Genomic DNA, 17625 nt, shown 5'->3' on the forward strand with positions numbered 1-17625 from the left:
TTCAAGTATTTCTAGGTTTTTAGAGATCCAGAATCAGTTTATTGGTCCGGTTGTGCAGCACGCAGTAGAGGCATGCCAACTAGTAATGTTTTTTACCCCGCCAATACTTTTGAGCAAACCCTTTCTCCCCCTGTGACACAAATGGCACGACTAGAGCTCACAAATTGTGTCTCCGAAAACAAAAAAACTGTAGTTTTACATCCCAGCAATACTTCGAGAGGGGTGGGCTCTCTACATGTGGGACATGCTCCAAAGGGTGATCCACATCATCGCTCCCTCTGTTGGTGGCGGGGTATGGAATGCTGAGCAGAAGGAGCGGCACGAGCTCATAGCGTCCCGGCTCCATGATGCTTTGTTCCAATGCTTGGAAGACTTCTTCGCAGTATGGCCTACGCCAAAAGAAAATTGGTCAACTAAGTTTCCTCAACTCTTTGACACTGCATTCACTAGGCATGCTCGCTGTCAACCTAGGTTCACAAGTTTTATAGAATTTGAGGACATTATTTCCTTGTTGCTATCTCGTTCTAATACTTGCTTCTCCTTTTCATAATACGTGTTAGGGAGGAAACCGGGTACTGTGTTATGCATACCATCAGGTACCACGACGGAGATAAATTACGAGTCCCCATAACAAGGGTGTGTAACCTTTTTGAATTTTCTTACCTCAATTTCATACTTGATGCCCGACATACGTCTTCACTCTTTAATGATAACATTCTCCGACCGTTTTACCTTGTAGGACACCCTTAAGACCACTAAGCTATGTGCGCTGCAAGATGCAATGAAGCTGCAGGGGAACCAATCTTCACTCCCAGCTGACGCAATATGGTCAGTGTTCGCTCCTTCTGGGGATTTCAATGACAACACGTCTCAGTAGCTGCAACCCATGTCTATTGGACATGGTTTTCCTTTTTTTCGTTCAATGACTCATTTCTGGCCATGGAACACGAGACCTTCTGTGCTACTCTTAGTATTTGAGTCTTAATCAAACCGCTCAGCGAACACCAAGACCTTTTTTCCACAAGCGGGCTGCATGTTTGAGACCTGCTATTTTGGTTTTAACTATTCCATTTTGTTCCACCATGATTCCTCCGTTTTCTTGCGGCTAACACACCAGTGGATCTTTTTACTTGTACTAGCCCTACTAACGCACAAGAGGACACCCGAGGATCCTCCTTTCTAGCTTTTTGCATGTCCATTCAAATTACCCAAAACAAACCGCACCCTAGACCAGATTAACAAAACTTAGCACAGGACATACTTCCATAGAGGTATCCGTACCGAAGTTCACATAGTTGATACTAGCATAGTTACGAGCCAAACTATCTAAATGCCTAGGGGCACGCCCAGATTACGACACCAACTTGTTTAACTTCTTACATAAATAAACCTCTCGGAGCAAATGAAACACCCCCCCCCCCCCCCCCCCCGAGGGCGATCAGGATTGCACCAGCCTGTTAGTTCTCACTGACTCCATCACAATTCTCAAACCAAAAAGTAAGTCTGCCCTCGAAACCAACCTCAGCGAGCATCTTAAACTCAAATCCCTGAGGCCGAAGAGGATTTTAGACAATTCTGCTTGTCCTCACTATCTTCATCCTCATTCTACAGCCCAAAAGTTCGTCCTCCCACGCCCATCCCCTCATCGCTACTCGGTGTTGACCTTCATGCAGTAAGGGAGGCGTGCCCTGTTCTCCTTCATGCTCACCATCTTGTAAACAAGAGACTTCCCTAGGAACTCGATCTGCCTCTGAAACATAAACCAACAACATCTCGGGCAGTCAGCAGGGATAGACAACTAAAACAATCTGCACAATCAAGTATTAAGTCATGTCATCCAAAGTCTTCCTACTTACATCAGTCAGTCTAGAAACCTTCTCCCCATTGTAGTCCCGGAGGCAGTGCATCGCATATATCCAGCTTTCCTCCCTAGTCACACAGTCAGCATCATGTACGACACAAGTAACCGAACAAATGGGAGTCCATCGAGACAAAAAAATTACATGTCGCAGCTGCGGTGCATGCCAGTGCTGAATTGCAATGTCCACCCTGCAGTTGACACCCTAACAGCAGGAATGCACTCGTGGATGCAACGTCTCAAATTAGATATCACCCTTGTTGCGTTCGCCGTGTGCTTATCTTCCATTTCGTGAGGCAACTCGTCCGTCTCTACTGGGTCCATTACAAGACACTTCTTTTTCTGAAGATCAATGGCATACACTGCCTAGCTATCCCGATGCTTCAGTATCAGCATCACCTGCGCCGGTTGTTGTTTTGCATACAAAGTTAGAATCAAAAAAAGTTCACCAAACTTGGCAGCAGAGTTAGAGGCTTATGTCAGCTAAACTATAAAAGGTCCAAGATCTCACATTCTGGCAGGCCTCAATCCTCACTCCAGTGTGCTCTTCGGTTATCATTGTTGCAATTTCACCGAAGTCAAGCTCCGATGCTCTTTCTACCTCCATTAGCCGGTCCTGTGAATAGATTATTTTTTCATGATTCATGTTAGTTCCTCAACTTTTCTTCTAACTCCAATGCACATGCTAACAAGCATTAAATCTGTTTCACTTACACCAAGCCTGAAATCTGGTATCATCCTGAAGCATTCCGGCAAACCAGCAAATAGAATTGTCTCCTCCTTCCTCACCAGCCACCACATATTCACCATGTGATCAACATCAGGGTCCCCATCACGATCGAAGTAAATCTGGATCTGGGTCCCTGTCAGGTTGGTCCTGTCCGGGTGTGTGTGACAATACCATTTCCTTCCATGTTTCACCATTTTATAATTTTGATTAGACTACAGTCTTCAGACCACTCCGGGACCGAATTTTTATAAACAGTTTATGTGCATTTTTTATTTACCTTGCCAACTCCATGGATGAGCACCTGTTCATCTTATCATGCCAGCCCATTACATCTCATCCTATAGGTTCATCGGGGTGCAGTCCCAGTCTCCCAGGGTACTTCTCTCTAACCTCATCCTTGGGTTTGATGAACATACGGAGATGTGACGGAACTTGAGCTGTGTATGGTGACAATTAGCCCGATGACCGAGAACTAAATTTTGCAATATTCAGACTTCATTTCAGAAATAGGAAAAAGAGCAAGAGGATGCTACGACACGCACCTTCTGTTTCCCACACCGGAGCACGCTGCCTGCCCTCAGAAATCATTGGTCCACCTGCAAGAACACACACACATAATGCAAGAGTCAGTCATCTTCACACCCAGACCACACTTAATTTTTTTAATAAGGCGATGCTAATTTTTGCACAGTCCGTCCTGGTGTGGGAGTCAAGATGATTATGGTTCCTTTACCTCCAGCCATTGCTCTACGGATCGCCTCCATAACGGGATCCTCTGGCACCACAGCCTCTTTTCCTTTGTCATCTGGAAAAAGTCAGAAATAAAACAATTAGTTTTAAATAAACTCCTAACAAAGCTGATGCAACACCCACATCAAGTGGATTTAACTAATCTCGGGGGGCTTACGTTTTGATATGTGCTGTACGGCCCCACTTGCTGATGGCCCACCAACGGTAGCACTGCTGGACAACGGCTCAACAGGGACAGCCTGGTCACCATGGCCTTCGTGCCCGACCGCTCGTGTGTTTGATTTGTTGCCGATGTCCGGTGTCGATCGTGACACAATGTCAGACAAAAACCTCACCTTCTTTGGCCAAGGATCTTCGCCTTCTTCGGCTGGTCTCTTTCGATCTCCTCCAGGATGTCCTGGCGATGCAGCCGTACCGCCCAGCACTCTCAGCAGAGCAAGTGTCCCCATCCCCGTGACCACCATCATACTTGATCCATAAGCAGGCACTATTAATTTTTTCCAAAATTAGGTTAGTCAACTACCGGGGCACAAAAAACTCTCAAAACATGCGACAACCAATACAGTTGTCCATACGGCCAATGCGTTTTGTTTTTTCGTACCTTCCACTGTTGATACCAGAGTAGAAACAGCGCCTTTGCATGCAGAAACTGCCAGGGGGTCCTCAGCTAGATCATTGGCGTCAACCTCTGTGTTGAGAACAAACACGATATCAGATCTTTTTCTCTGGAAATTGCAAGCACTATAAAGGGTGCCACGACTTGTTGTCACCTTTTTTTTCTAGTTTCCGTTCCAATTCTCGCGCGTACGCCTCATCATTTGATAAATGACTGCCACACTCCCAGCTTGGTGCTTTTGCAGCCAGCCCTTCAGGACCAACGCTTACCTTGCCTGCAACAAAATTATTACATTTTTTTAGAACAATTGATATTACCACAATATCAGTCAAATTCCCTCCTTCGTTTTTTCAATTTTTACAGATTCTTTTTTACTAACCCGGGGATGCAAACATTGAACGCAGGCAGAATGCAATGTCCTCATCATGCAGGGCAACCTCGTCATCACTTTCAGCAGCAATACTTGGAACAAGGGCTGGCAGCGCCATCGTCGATGCAAGGCAACGCTGCTTGCACACGCATCAGCTTGATCAGCTGGGTTGACAAAGCGTGTAGCCTCTACGCCAACCCACGCCTTTGCACTCCAAGGAATATGAAAACGGCTATCGCCTGCCTCCCCACCAGCAACTGCAACTGCAAGCAAACGTCAACCCCAATCAAATTCATGGTCATGCACTCTATAGCCTACATTCCAGAAATTCAAAGAATGGAGCTCCTCGGTTGCGGAATCATTTACCTGATCCAGATGGTTCTCTGCGAGAAGATCCAGCACCAGAACCTACATCAGCGCCAACAAGTGAGATGTTGCCTCCTCGGTCTGCAATTTTTGGAACTTTTTCCTATCAGCTATCAGTGCACTCATAGTTCTACATATCGAATATTTTGTTAATAATGCGACCGCCCCACACCGCCCCACACTGCTTCGTGCGCCATGCTAACAGCATTAGGGTACAGCTTGCTTCCAAAACAATACTGTAGTTTCTTCTTTTGATCATCAACCTACATGATTATACTCTCCACAACCGAGCTCCTGTTTTCTTCAATTGTCTCTGCTGCAACCCTGATCACAGCATCCATAAGCATTGGCATGACATGGTCTTCGATCATAGCCATTATGTTATCCTTTCCCCTGCAGTTATATCAGAACATTAAACATGTCAGAATAGACCATCACCTAAATAGATCAGAGTGCATTGGTCTGCATAAACATATTTACCAGGTTGCTCACCTCTCCAACTTCGACCATGCTGGATGCTGCATCTTCACCCACTCTCGCTGCCATCATCGGGAGCCACCTCATAGGAAGCCCACCCATGCTCCCCTATGGCCTTATCTGCAATACAAAACAGACAGACTGTAAATTTCACAGCCCAGGGGAGAAATGAATTTTTGTTTTATGGTTCGAAGCCAACGAAATGAAGCCAGAGCTGTCTTTGTTTAGTAATTCCAATCCTAACCTTGTATCTCCGGTGCTCATCTGCCCTCTGCCGGTCTTCTTCAACCAAAGTGATGAGCTCCTCCATCTTCTCCGAAGAGTACACGGCAATCTTAGGCACCAGGTCGGTGCTGATGCTTGCTGCCTTGAAATCGATCCACTCGAGGCAGAAAAGATGTAGATTTTCAAGAGAACAAGAATGTGTTCATGCAAAACAGCCAACATTTCATGAAAATACATTAATTTTTTTAAATCTGTAAAGTTGTTAACCTGAAGCAGAAGATTCCACCCCGCCTAAAGTGTATGTTTTTGCACCAGCTAGGAGATCAGCTTTGAATTTTTCTGCAGCTCGCCTGGTGAGAGTAAGGATGTACCCCGCCCAGTCGTACTCCCCAATCTTGCTAGGCTCCTTTACACATGCTAGCAACTCATCTGGCACGTTTGCCTGGGCACCCCTTGGTTCCACCTGGGTGCAGAAAACAAGCAATGTGTAGGCTACGCGTGCCGTGTCTAATTGCTTTGCTGACATCTCTTCAGGATCACATATCTGAGCTAGTTTCTGCAGATCCCCTACCTTAATTCCAGCGGACGCTCTAACTTCTAAGCCAAGCAACGACTGCACCTTCTCAACAGTTTTGACCCTATCTTTCAGTGGTCCAAATTTAACAGGCCTATTGCCAGACACCACACCTATAATCCTACCAAATGCCTCCCTGTCTAAGTACCTAACTTGCTTATCTGGGAAAGTCATCCCCATGGTTTTTGGATCTAACCTAGACTGCACCCAGACATAGAACCTCCTATTCATCTTGCCAGCCACCCTAATAGTTAGGAAACTGCCGAGCCCCGTGCTTCTGACCACTGGATACAATATGGACCCGACGCCCAGCAATGTCGCCGGAGTGGAAGTGTTCCGTATTGATGGCCCTGGCAGGTTTTCGGCCGCTAACTTCGGCTCCATCGGAGGGATCTCCTCTGGTTCAGCTGTGGCTGGAAGCTGAAGCCTGCTCCCCCACGGGCGTGAAGACTGGCTAGATCTAGCTTCGACAGCGACCCTTCCTCGGCTTCGAGTATGACACTTCCTCGACGGTGAAGCTTGTGGCTTCATCGCGACGACCTAGATGCATAAACATCAGTAGGAAGGACCACCCCAGTGTCAAACCAAAAAATGCCTATGATTTTCTTAATCGCCACACGAAAGAGCAAGCCTTTGTAAATGCGGACCAGATCTACTCACCAGCTAGCCAGGTCGCAGCACGAGATGCACGGCAGCGACCCGGAGATCCGGTTTTCCACCGCCAAGCACCAACCTTCTTTTCACCTCTCCTCTGCTTTTGCTCTCCCCTTATCTATCTCTTTTGCCCAAGCAGAGAGAAGGATTGGAGTGAGAGTGTGGGGTAAGAAGTAAACACAGCTGACCACGGGGCACGGGATGATTTTTTCACCCACTCCCTTATCTGCATCTAACATGGACGTCTCGCTGCCACTCATACCGAGCTATAGCTCGCCCGAATTTTGGGTGCAAATGGCGGGATTTTTACCGCCCACTACCGACCAGCAATACGTGCCTACCCGGTGCGCGGCGCGACCCAGCTGCCTGTACAAATGACACGTCTACACCTTCACCCCAGTCATTTTGCTTATTCATTCCACCAAATCAATCAAATCGCATGCCAAAACAAAAATATATATGATGCCGGTGACATCTATTACCAGAGACCGGGAGTAGCAGCTCTCATGGACGTAAATGCACAAACCCAACGAGTCATACAATGAGGGTTCACCGCAGCATGCACCGGGATGCACGTGTACCTTTTTTTCGCTCCACGACATTAACTGTCATACTGGGCCCCCCTGAAGCATGCAGCGTCATGCACGAAATGCACCCCGGATCCCACTATATCTTGCACACTTTTGTCCACGTGTCACATGACAATAACAAAAGACCTTGTCGACCAACGGACCGGCCACCTTTTCCCCATGCTACGAGACAACAAAATCGGATGTCGCAATAGTTCGGACAGCGAGTGTGGTGGTCCATGCAGTTCCTCCCTCAAAGAAAAACAGGGGTCCATACACCCGCGCCACCAACCCACCGACGCGACTCCTTTGACTCTTCCACATGCATGCAAACTGTTTAATTAGCATGGACGTAGTTACCTCTTACTAATCAACCATGAGACCCAATGGCAGACAAAATAAATTATTGTTCTATTCTAGCCGAGTGGGATCATCGCAAGAGCAATTTTTCTGGTTACTAACGATGCGACCATGCAGCCCACACTGCAAAACGACAGTTAATGCGATTATCTGGCATCTGATTCATTTCATAATGATTCACTATCACTACCAACGAAAGTCGAATCATATAGACTCTCATTTGTAATGAGTGCTTTTCTATCGCCATCATGGAAAGTGAGCGACTTTTCCAAACATGGGACCGATCGATAAGATATTACAACCATGTGTTGCCACATCCAAAATACCGGACGACACCCAAACAGTTGACAGTAAGTCAACAACTAGCAAGTGCTAAACACATGCTAACTTCTACGATTCTAAACTACTTTCGACCGATCAATTATCAGATTATGTCGTCTTTCTTGAAACTAGTTCAGATGAGGACGCTTCTGCGCGGAGGAGCGCACCTCATCTTCATCCTCAGACTCCTCCTCACCACTCCAAAACATCACTGACTCATCGAACTCCTCAAGCTCTGCCGACTCCACCAATCCATCCTCTCCCTTCGCGTCCAGGTCATGCTCCGCCACCACCTCCAGCCCGAAATCTACCGCCTGGTTCTCCACCACGGCTGCTCCGTCCTGGTTTTCTGGAAGAACATCTGCAGGGGCAGCTTCAACCTGCATCAAACATAACAAAAACGGGGGGCAGAACACAAAATGCTTCAGATTCACAGAGCAGGCAACATAAATGGTCAGATCTGATGTCTCTTCTCACCTCCACGAGATCATCAGCCGCCTGATCCGCCCCCTGGTTCACCTTGCCCATGCTCTGACCATCTTGACCATCAACCGAGCTGCCGCCTCCCGCGATGCACTGCACGCCGCCGTTAGACAAGCCCAGCCACTACACGGGGCAACCATGGTGTTAGCTTGCTCGAAAGGAAACAACTGGAATCATACGGTTTTTGTAGAAGTGGCGCGGCATACCTGTGCAAACAGGTCACTGTCGAGGCTCCAGACAAACCCCTCGGTGAGGATGCCGGAGCTCGGCCAACTGATGGACGGCACCATTATCTTCTGTCTCCCCCGGATGTCTAGCTTGGTACCTCGAGCTTTTTTGAGTATTTGGCGTGTGAACTGTACTCGGGAGCACGCTATGCGGCTGGACCATATTTAAAGGCAAAGAGCCTCCCCTGTTTAGTGCCCCACCTATCTGAACCAACCTAGCGCAACAGCTCTGTCCAGTAGTTCAAAATTCAAAATTCAAACCCTTAAGTCGCAGCCACAGAGTAAACGGAAAAAGAAAAAAACACATAATGGCCAAGCAGTGTACGTATCTCACAGAGCCCTTCCATTCGCTCACGCAGTTCCAAATCTTCCGTGCCTCCTTTGCAACTGTTTGCTTCGGAATACATAATGGTCAACAACAATACGGTGGGAATTAAGCTCATCTAGTCACACATCGTTTCACTCTACAAACATAAAACGTTCTAAAATAACCTATGGAAAAAACTGTCAGAGGGCATCGCAATTAAACACCACCCGCATGCAACTTAACAGCAAATGCATTCGTGCAGGTGTTATGCTTGTGTCCTGCTACACCACAGTTGCTGCATTTTGCCTGCTTCCTGGGATTCTTCGGGTGATCACCGCGCTCCGGGCATGTCGTTTTCTTGTGCCCACTCCCTCTACATATGCTGCAGAACCTTGTCCTCTTACTCAACTGTTCATACGGAGCCTTTTCGCGGCTGCTTGTTGGGCGCCCTTGCTTCTTTCTCTTCTCCGGAGCATCTAGGCCAGCGAAAGTATCAACATCCATTTGCTGCCTTTCTACGGGTGCAACAAGTCCACCATCATCGCATTTTTCTCCGGCACCACAGTGAGCTTCAGGCCTGTCCTCCAAAGCTAGCCCGTCCCTCTGGGATTCATAGCCAGCAAGAGCAGCAATACCATCCCTAATGATTCTCATCCCTTTCTCATAGTCTTCTATGGATGCATCGCCCAGACGGACCAACTCCATTGCGTGCACGTATAGACTTGTGTGCCGGTGTGTCATTATCCTACTGCTTGCATGGCCTCTTTGGTAGACTTGCAAATGATACAGAAGAACATCCCTTGCATCCCTTGTCCACCTCTTCAATATCAACTTCTCCGGGATCTCAGTGTAACCAAGAACATCCATAACCTGGAGCAAATGATTACTGAGCAAGCTTTGCCATGGCTTCAACTGGTTGAAAAGCAGTACTAAACACTCCAACAAACTAAATTTACCTTTAGCATGTGGCAGCACGGCATGCCCATGTGTTCAAACAGACCACATTCACACTCAAATAAACGACCATCATCCAGCATCTTCACTTCGTAAACTCCCCTTGCCCACTTCTCGCGCATCTCAGCCTGCGTGTGTGTGGCTCTGTACAATCTACCCTTATCCAACTCCTCAATTCGATATGCGTTAGCTTGGTAGAGCAGCTCACCTAGCTGCTCGATCATTGCACATGTGTACACCTTGCTGCCATGTCTCTCTATTGACATATTGCACTTGAATACAATTCCGGCCTGTTAAGCAATGCAAGGCAATCTATCATAAGTATGCAACACCATCGGCAATTTGTTTTCCAATGGGATGGTTCAACTAGATTGAGTTTGGTTACTTACCACTTTATTACGCTTTTCCTCATAACTCTCCTCTGCGTCCCTCGCGGACTGGAGACGCATATAGTGTTTCACAAACATGTGCATTGGACACCCTGGCGGCACATATGTTTTCAGCATACTGTTGGCACTTTCACTCCTCTCCGTGCTAGTCATTTTCGCACAAAATACCCCCTGAAAATAAGGCTTAGCCCATTTCTCCCTTATCTCATAGACTTGGGTCATATATGTGTGACTCTGTAAACTGTATTTCTCTATTAGCATTTCCAAGCGTCCTCGAACTCGTTAATTGTCAACATGTGGATGACAACCTTGTGAAACTCTGCTCGGAAGTCACTCTGTTTCGTGTACATTGGACCCAGTGTCTCCTTGCACTTCTTCAGCACATGCCACTTGCACCAGCGATGCGTGGTTGTCGGTAGCACATTCCTGATCACAATCTCCATTGCTCGACATTGATCTGCTCACACCATGCCCGGTAAAACAAAAAAAACTGTTTTAGTACCTAAATGCCACAATTACATGGATGGGTAGGACCGAAAACAGCATGTCAAAAATTATAAAGATGTACCTGTCAAAATTGTCAAGGGAGCCTTCCCTCCCATCATTCTAACAAACTCTGAAAAAACCCACTCGAAGCTCTCAGCTTATTCATCACGGAGAAGCACACCCGCCAGCACAATGCTCTGGAAATGGTTGTTCACCCCAACGAACAGCCCGAATGGCATATCGTACAGATTTGTTCTATATGTTGTGTCAAATGTAACAACATCACCAAAATAAATATATTGGTTCCGGCTGCTACCAGTTGCCCACATCAAATTCTTAATCCTACATCCTTTATCTGGCTGCACTCTGAAAACAAACTCCTGGTCTTTCGCAGCTATGTCAGCAAACACATCAATTGTTTTCCTAACATCATCCTCTGCCTGCTCCCTATTTATCTTACCGCACAAATTTCGCAGTGATCTTTTAGTAAAAGGCATTTTGTTTGCATCACCGAAGAAGCTTGAAATTATACTGTACACCTTTGTGACATTTACGTTGTTCTGCCTAAGCTGCTTAACCAAATCCCTTGTGTATGCATCTATATGTTTATGGGATGGCCAATTTACCTTCTCACCACATGTTTGCGTCAAAGCATGGTTATGATTTGCCCTGTGCTCTTGATGTACCAGCCATTGTCAGATGTCCAGAGCAGCCTTATCATTGCTGGGCACTAGCAACGACATGAACGGCTGTTATGCTTCGTTGGTTTACCATGACAATTGGCACAACATCATACATTAGATATACAGTGCTAACCACCACCCATTAGCTCCCTAGCATGATTGGAAAGACAGTTTCACAACAAGCATACTCACCGAGCACCCGCAGACAACAGCACCCGCAGACAACCTCCTGCATGCATTTTGTCTTCTCTGAATTAAGCCTGCTCTTGCCGTACCTTATGCCGAAACCCAGCTCCCAGGAATACAAATTGAAAAAATCGTACGCCTCGCCCAAGGAGTCGAACGTTAGACCAACTGATGGCTCAACCACACGATCCCCAAGTGTTTTGGCATAGCCCCTGATGGTCTTCTCCAGCGCTCCTACTCTTTCAGCGCACGGAGCTTTGTCTAGAAGCTGTTTACCAACTCTTACCCTACATCATGCGAGTCAAGTTACAAAAATTCGTATTACTACATTCAGGACATCAAGGAATCATACTCAGAGACAAACGCACGAAAAAAAATCATTATTCTTCATTTTCCCCAATTACTAGCACTGCAAAAATACATTAGATCTTATTCTATAGGGCGACGTTTTATTACCTCTTCGTCCACCCCGGGGCCTGAGGATCAGCCTTTCCTGTAGATTGAGCAGAACCTACATCTGCACTTTCTGCTCTATCGCAAATAATAGCTTCCTGGTGACCATCAGCACGAGATTGGTGGCCTCCATTCTCAATTTTTTTAGTGTTGTCGCCCTCGCTCTCGCTGAACGCGGACAACCCACCGCACCTAGCATCAACACTTGCTTCCTCTCCGAACAGATTAGAACAGTTCACCCGTGAACTGATGCCCAATCCACAGACGATGCCTCCGCGCGATCCATTAGGTGAAACCCTTCCCCCCCCCCCCCCCCCCCCCCCCCACAGCACCTTCGCCGCACTAGATGCCTCATCTGAGAAGATTGGCAGTCTGGTAGCAAATCAGAACGAAAATCCTGTCATGTAACTAATTACGGGAGTGGGAGTTGGGGGCGGCAACTATTGTAAAGCCAAGCTATGGAGGATTCATTTACCTGCTCACTGGAGAGACGGGGAAATCAGTCGGCATGCTAGGGCTACCACCGATCCGCCACCGCCGCGCCGCCTACACCGCCCTGTTCCTCCTCCCGGATCCCCTTCTACTGACCAAATGGACTAGACCGCCAAGAGGTGGCCAACCCACAAGACGGCATGGGCTGACAGATGGGTCCAGGTAACGGGCTGGAAGCAAGCTGACAGAAAAGGCGACCGGGGGAGAGTGACAGCGCGCGGACGGCCGTTCGCACATGTTAACGACAACTAGACGGGGCGTTAACTGAACCATCCCGACCCCACGCGTACTCGCCCGTCGACCAGACTTTTCCATCGCCGTATATCAAATTCAATAATACATGGCACAGATATCGGGCTCATCTGGACCCGGGAGCCAAAACTCCACTCCCATAGCATGTTATTTACCATTGAACAACCTCATGTATGGTAAATCTATCTTGAACTTATCTTTGATGTTCTTATGCAATTCCTTTGGACCCACTTGCTGGTTTTCTATCACCCACTTCTTTACTTCTTCTGCCACCCATCTTGACTTGGCTCTACTGATTGTATCCTTTCTAAGAGTTGATTTCTGTCATGTGTGCTTAAAAGGGTTCACTTTGACCTGAACATTAGTGCTATTTCGCATTTTAGATGCTAGCAGCCTCCATGGACAATCCTTAGTTGGACAGTGCACTCTGTAACGTACTTGATCGCTCTTGTCAACTTTGAAAGTACGTTCTACCTTGATGCAGTATGTCACAAGTGCATTTCTATACTCAGTCATGGATGCAAAAACAGTACCTTCTTCCATATGAGGGTTCAAAGGGTCCCATTCAATAACTGCAAGGTCTTTGTCCTCACCTACCGCGTCATCATCCACACGGACTGCATTGTGAGTCTCATCTTGGTTTTCAGCCTAAGGTGCCTGTCGTAAATTCTGAATAACATCAGAATATAGGTTCTCTTCATTAACCCCAGAATTGTAATCATATGGCTCCACTTCAAGGGGGACCCTACTGCCGTTGCCCATGCTTGTCGAGCCACCACGTCGTCGTGCACCAACGGAACTGTTCTGGCTAGAGATGCCATTACGATGACTTGGTTCTCCCCGAGATGTTGCACCCGTCATCCTAGGTCCAAATGCCTGCTCAAGCACATCAATTTGCAGCCTCACATGAAAATTATCTTTCTATTTATGCCTAGCAAACATGGTAGCCAACTCTTCATCATTACTAACTGTCACCCATTTCTTTTCCCCATGATAGTATTTGTATACCACTTCATCAAGCAAACCCCAAGGATATTGGCTACAAATTACCTCCCCAAATTGTCTGAAACTCCAATTACTAGCCATTGGCAACCGATAATCGAAACCTCCTTGGTATTTCTTCTTATCCTTTGCATCGAACATGTACCGGTCCCTTCTAATGTGCACCAATAAAGCAAACCGCAACTCCATCCTAACCGACGAAAACGGAGACGCAATCAGCACACTAATCGGGCAAACCTACTCGAATCGACTGTTCAAATGCACAAGTAAGCTCAATCTAAACAGGAGGCATGACTTACCCCTCGGGAACCCACTCGTGGACGCGGCGGATCTCCGGCCCGATGCTTGCCTCGCCAAATACTCTGGGGTCGCTGTTGATCGCCATTTTGCCCCGGGGTTCTTCCTCCTAGTTCAAACAGCTCCACCAGCCCCCAACCTTTGAGCGCTCCAGCCGGGCGCACAGAAGGAGGCCGCGCCGTCGGTAGAGCAGGTGGCGGGCGCCCCACGCGTGGCGTCGCAGGTAGGTGGTGGGCGTCACAGGTAGCGGTGGAGCGTCGGCGCAGGACGGTAGTGGCGGAGCAGGCCGTGCAGTTGGTGGCAGGGCAAGTATTGGCTGCGGCGCAGGTGACGGCGGCGACGTAGGACGGCCGGCCGGCGGATGGGCAGAGTGGGCGTTGATTTGGGCAGCTAGAATCCTATGAATGATTTGGGGATTTTGTTGCACGGGCCCACATGTCAGCTGCGGACCCACGGCCACGCGGTCCCACGTGTAAGCTCCGGACCCACAACCACTAACGCCGGCTGACGGAATGGACTCAAATCTGGCCGTTTGGCCTCGTCATAGTAGTTGTGCATGGACTAGGGGGAAAACTGAGCACAATTCGCATCTGAGGGCAAAGCTGAGCACATGGACACCACTGAGGGCAAAAGGATAATTAACCCTACGTCATTCCCTTTGTCATCGGTATGTTACTTGACCGAGATTCGATCGACGGTATCTTCATACCTAGTTCAATCTCATTACCGGCCAATCTCTTTACCCGTTCCATAATGCATCATCCCGCAACTAACTCATTAGTCACATCGCTTGCAAGGCTTATTATGATGTGCATTACCGAGAGGGCCCATATATACCTCTCCGATACTCGGAGTGACAAATCCTAATCTCGATCTATGCCAACTCAACAAACACCTTCAGAGACACCTGTAGAGCATCTTTATAATCACCCAGTTATGTTGTGACGTTTGATAGCACACAAGGTGTTCCTCCAGTATTCAGGATTTGCATAATCTCATAGTCAAATGAATATGTATAAGTCATGAAGAAAGCAATAGCGATAAAACTTAATGATCATTATGCTAAGCTAATGGGTGGGTCTTGTCCATCACATCATTCTCCTAATGATGTGACCCCGTTCATCAAATGACAACATATGTCTATGGTCAGGAAACTTAACCATCTTTGATTAACGAGCTAGTCAAGTAGAGGCATACTAGGGACACTTTGTTTTGTCTACGTATTCACACATGTATCAAGTTTTCGGTTAATACAATTCTAGCATGAATAATAAACATTTATCATGATATAAAGAAATATAAATAACAACTTTATTATTGCCACTAGGGCATATTCCCTTCAGTCTTCACAAATGTGGACCATCTCAGATAGATGCCATCAATTGACCTTGAAGTTCATCGAAGGAGAATGACCTTCAACAAGCTTGGCAAAGACATGGGAGTACTGCAGTACGTTGATGTCATTGTGAGTTCCTGGCATACCAAAGAAGGTCGTGTGTGGCCACTGCCTCAATTACCACACTGCAACTTCCTTTGGCGCCTTTGTACATCCCATGCCAAGCAAGTGGACAGTTCCTCCATTTCCAATGCATGCAGTCGATGCTTCCAAGCAACCCTAGAAATCCTCTTGCTGCATTCTATGCTAGGATCTGAGCAGTGTCTTCAACATTGGGTGATCGCAAGTATTGCGGTCCAAACACTGCCACCACTGCCCTACAGAACTTGTAGAAACACTCAATGGTTGTGGACTCGGCTGTGTGTCCATAGTCTTCCAGTGAATCACCGGGAGCTCCATATGCAAGCATCCTCATAGCTGTCGTGCCCTTCTGGAGTGAGGTGAATCCAAGTGTGCCGGTGCAATCCTTCTTGCATTTGAAGTAGTTGTCGAACTCCTGGATGGAATTCACAAACCTGATGAAGAGCTTTCGGCTCATCCGGTAAATACGCCGAAATACTTTGTCACCGCGCAGTGGAGTGATACGTCTCCAACTTATCTATAATTTTTTATTGTTCCATGCTATTATATTATCCATCTAGGATGTTTTATATGCTATTTTATATGATTTTTGGGACTAACCTATTAATCTAGAGCCCAGTGCCAGTTTCTGTTTTTTCCTTGTTTTTTTAGTTTTATAGAAAAGGAATACCAAACGGAGTCCACTTGGTGTGCCAATTTTGATGATTTTTTATGGACCAAAATAAGCCCCCGGAGTAAAAGAGTTGGGCCAGAAGAGTCCCGAGCCGTCCACGAGGGTGGGGGGCGCGCCCTACCCCCCTCCCGAGCGCGCTGCCCTATCTCGTGGATGACTCGGGGACCCCCCCTGACTTGTTCCCGACGCCAAAAATTCCTGTAAATACAGAAACCTCCAGAAAATAACCTAGATCAGGAGTTCCGCCGCCGCAAGCCTCCGTAGCCACTAAAAACCAATCTAGACCCATTATGACACCCTGCTGGAGGGGGGGCCTCTCCGGTGACCATCTTCATCATCCCGGCACTCTCCATGACGAGGAGGGAGTAGTTCACCCTCGGGGCTGAGGGTATGTACTTACAACTCAATATTACAACTCGATACTAGAATAAAGATATGATTCTATATGAATGCCTCCGGCGGTGTACCGGGATGTGCAATGATCTAGCGTAGCAATGACATAAAAAAGGACAAGCCATGAAAACATCATGCTAGCTATCTTATGATCATGCAAAGCAATATGACAATAAATACTCAAGTCATGTATATGATGATGATGGAAGTTGCATGGCAATATATCTGGGAATGGCTATGGAAATGCCATAATAGGTAGGTATGGTGGCTGTTTTGAGGACGATATAAGGAGTCTTATGTGTGACACAGCGTATCATATCACGGGATTTGGATGCACCGGCGAAGTTTGCACCAACTCTCGAGGTGAGAAAGGGCAATGCACGGTACCGAGGAGGCTAGCAATGATGGAAGGGTGAGAGTGTGTATAATCCATGGACTCAACATTAGTCATAAAGAACTCACATACTTATTGCAAAAATCTATTAGTAATCAAAACAAAGTACTACGCACATGCTCCTAGGGGGATAGATTGGTAGGAAAAGACCATCGCTCGTCCCTGACCACCACTCATAAGGAAGACAATCAATAAATACCTCATACTCCAACTTCGTTACATAACGGTTCACCATACGTGCATGCTACGGGAGGCACAAACTTCAACACAAGTATTTCTACAATCCACAACTACCCACTAGCATGACTCTAACATCACCATCTTTATATCACAAAACTATTGCAAGGAATCAAACATATCATATTCAGTGATCTACAAGTTTTATGTAGGATTTTATGACTAACAATGTGAATGACCAGTTCCTGTCATCTCTCTAAATAGATAAAGTGAAGCAAGAGAGTTTAATTCTTTCTAAAAAAATATATGCCCATGCTCTAACAAATATAAGTGAAGCACAAGAGCATTCTACAAACGGCGGTTTTCTATGTGAAGAGAAACATGCAATCCAAACTTCAAAAGATATAAGTGAAGCACATGAAGCATTCTC

At 46.9% G+C, this 17625-nt stretch overlaps 3 protein-coding genes across 14 annotated transcripts; 1 reads left to right on the forward strand and 2 right to left on the reverse strand.

The window, feature by feature from the left end:
* Nucleotides 1–10: 10 nt before the first annotated feature.
* Nucleotides 11–4997, forward strand: LOC147979320 (uncharacterized). The gene is made up of 4 exons (XM_087546835.1): nt 11–408; nt 561–636; nt 740–828; nt 4359–4997. The coding sequence occupies exons 1-4, from the start codon at nt 236–238 to the stop codon at nt 4495–4497; spliced, it is 477 nt and encodes a 158-aa protein (XP_087402961.1). The 5' UTR covers nt 11–235; the 3' UTR covers nt 4498–4997.
* Nucleotides 1613–2996, reverse strand: LOC125543685 (uncharacterized). Of its 2 annotated transcripts, XM_087546837.1 has the most exons (6): nt 2866–2996; nt 2573–2765; nt 2370–2474; nt 2004–2257; nt 1857–1929; nt 1613–1750 (listed from the first exon to the last, which is right to left on the reverse strand). In XM_087546837.1, the coding sequence occupies exons 4-6, from the start codon at nt 2180–2182 to the stop codon at nt 1649–1651; spliced, it is 354 nt and encodes a 117-aa protein (XP_087402963.1). In that variant the 5' UTR covers nt 2183–2257; nt 2370–2474; nt 2573–2765; nt 2866–2996; the 3' UTR covers nt 1613–1648. The 2 variants fall into 2 exon arrangements, with proteins under 2 accessions (XP_087402963.1, XP_087402962.1); XM_087546836.1 differs by lacking the exons at nt 1613–1750; nt 1857–1929 and having other exon boundaries at nt 2119–2257.
* A 2751-nt stretch (nt 4998–7748) lies between the features above and the next one.
* On the reverse strand, nt 7749–16689 carry LOC125543682 (uncharacterized). 11 transcript variants are annotated; one of them, XR_015618633.1, is made up of 10 exons: nt 12514–16665; nt 12042–12410; nt 11592–11872; nt 11343–11446; nt 10799–10846; nt 10231–10687; nt 9844–10131; nt 8560–9757; nt 8348–8476; nt 7796–8250 (listed from the first exon to the last, which is right to left on the reverse strand). XR_015618633.1 is itself a non-coding variant. In XM_048707121.2 (8 exons), the coding sequence occupies exons 6-8, from the start codon at nt 8641–8643 to the stop codon at nt 7999–8001; spliced, it is 465 nt and encodes a 154-aa protein (XP_048563078.2). In that variant the 5' UTR covers nt 8644–9757; nt 9844–10131; nt 10231–10687; nt 10799–11872; nt 12042–12410; nt 12514–16689; the 3' UTR covers nt 7749–7998. The 11 variants fall into 11 exon arrangements, 1 of the variants encoding a protein (XP_048563078.2); XR_015618635.1 differs by having other exon boundaries at nt 11343–11465; XR_015618630.1 differs by having other exon boundaries at nt 12514–12861.
* Nucleotides 16690–17625: the final 936 nt, after the last annotated feature.

Source organism: Triticum urartu, chromosome 3A (assembly GCF_056163025.1).
Source record: "Triticum urartu cultivar PI428250 chromosome 3A, HENAU_Tu73, whole genome shotgun sequence".
Taxonomy (NCBI): domain Eukaryota; kingdom Viridiplantae; phylum Streptophyta; class Magnoliopsida; order Poales; family Poaceae; genus Triticum; species Triticum urartu.

Coding starts and splice junctions, on each gene's coding strand:
- LOC147979320 (XM_087546835.1), top strand. CDS start 236: ATGTGGGACATGCTCCAAAGGGTGATCCACATCATCGCTCCCTCTGTT. Junction 409..560: donor CCTACGCCAAAAGAAAATTG/GTCAACTAAGTT, acceptor AATACGTGTTAG/GGAGGAAACCGGGTACTGTG. Junction 637..739: donor TACGAGTCCCCATAACAAGG/GTGTGTAACCTT, acceptor TTTACCTTGTAG/GACACCCTTAAGACCACTAA.
- LOC125543685 (XM_087546836.1), bottom strand. CDS start 2,915: ATGGGCTGGCATGATAAGATGAACAGGTGCTCATCCATGGAGTTGGCA. Junction 2,766..2,865: donor TCATCCATGGAGTTGGCAAG/GTAAATAAAAAA, acceptor GAAACATGGAAG/GAAATGGTATTGTCACACAC. Junction 2,475..2,572: donor TACCAGATTTCAGGCTTGGT/GTAAGTGAAACA, acceptor ATCTATTCACAG/GACCGGCTAATGGAGGTAGA.
- LOC125543682 (XM_048707121.2), bottom strand. CDS start 8,643: ATGGTGCCGTCCATCAGTTGGCCGAGCTCCGGCATCCTCACCGAGGGG. Junction 8,477..8,559: donor ACAGTGACCTGTTTGCACAG/GTATGCCGCGCC, acceptor TGCCCCGTGTAG/TGGCTGGGCTTGTCTAACGG. Junction 8,251..8,347: donor CGGCTGATGATCTCGTGGAG/GTGAGAAGAGAC, acceptor TGTTTGATGCAG/GTTGAAGCTGCCCCTGCAGA.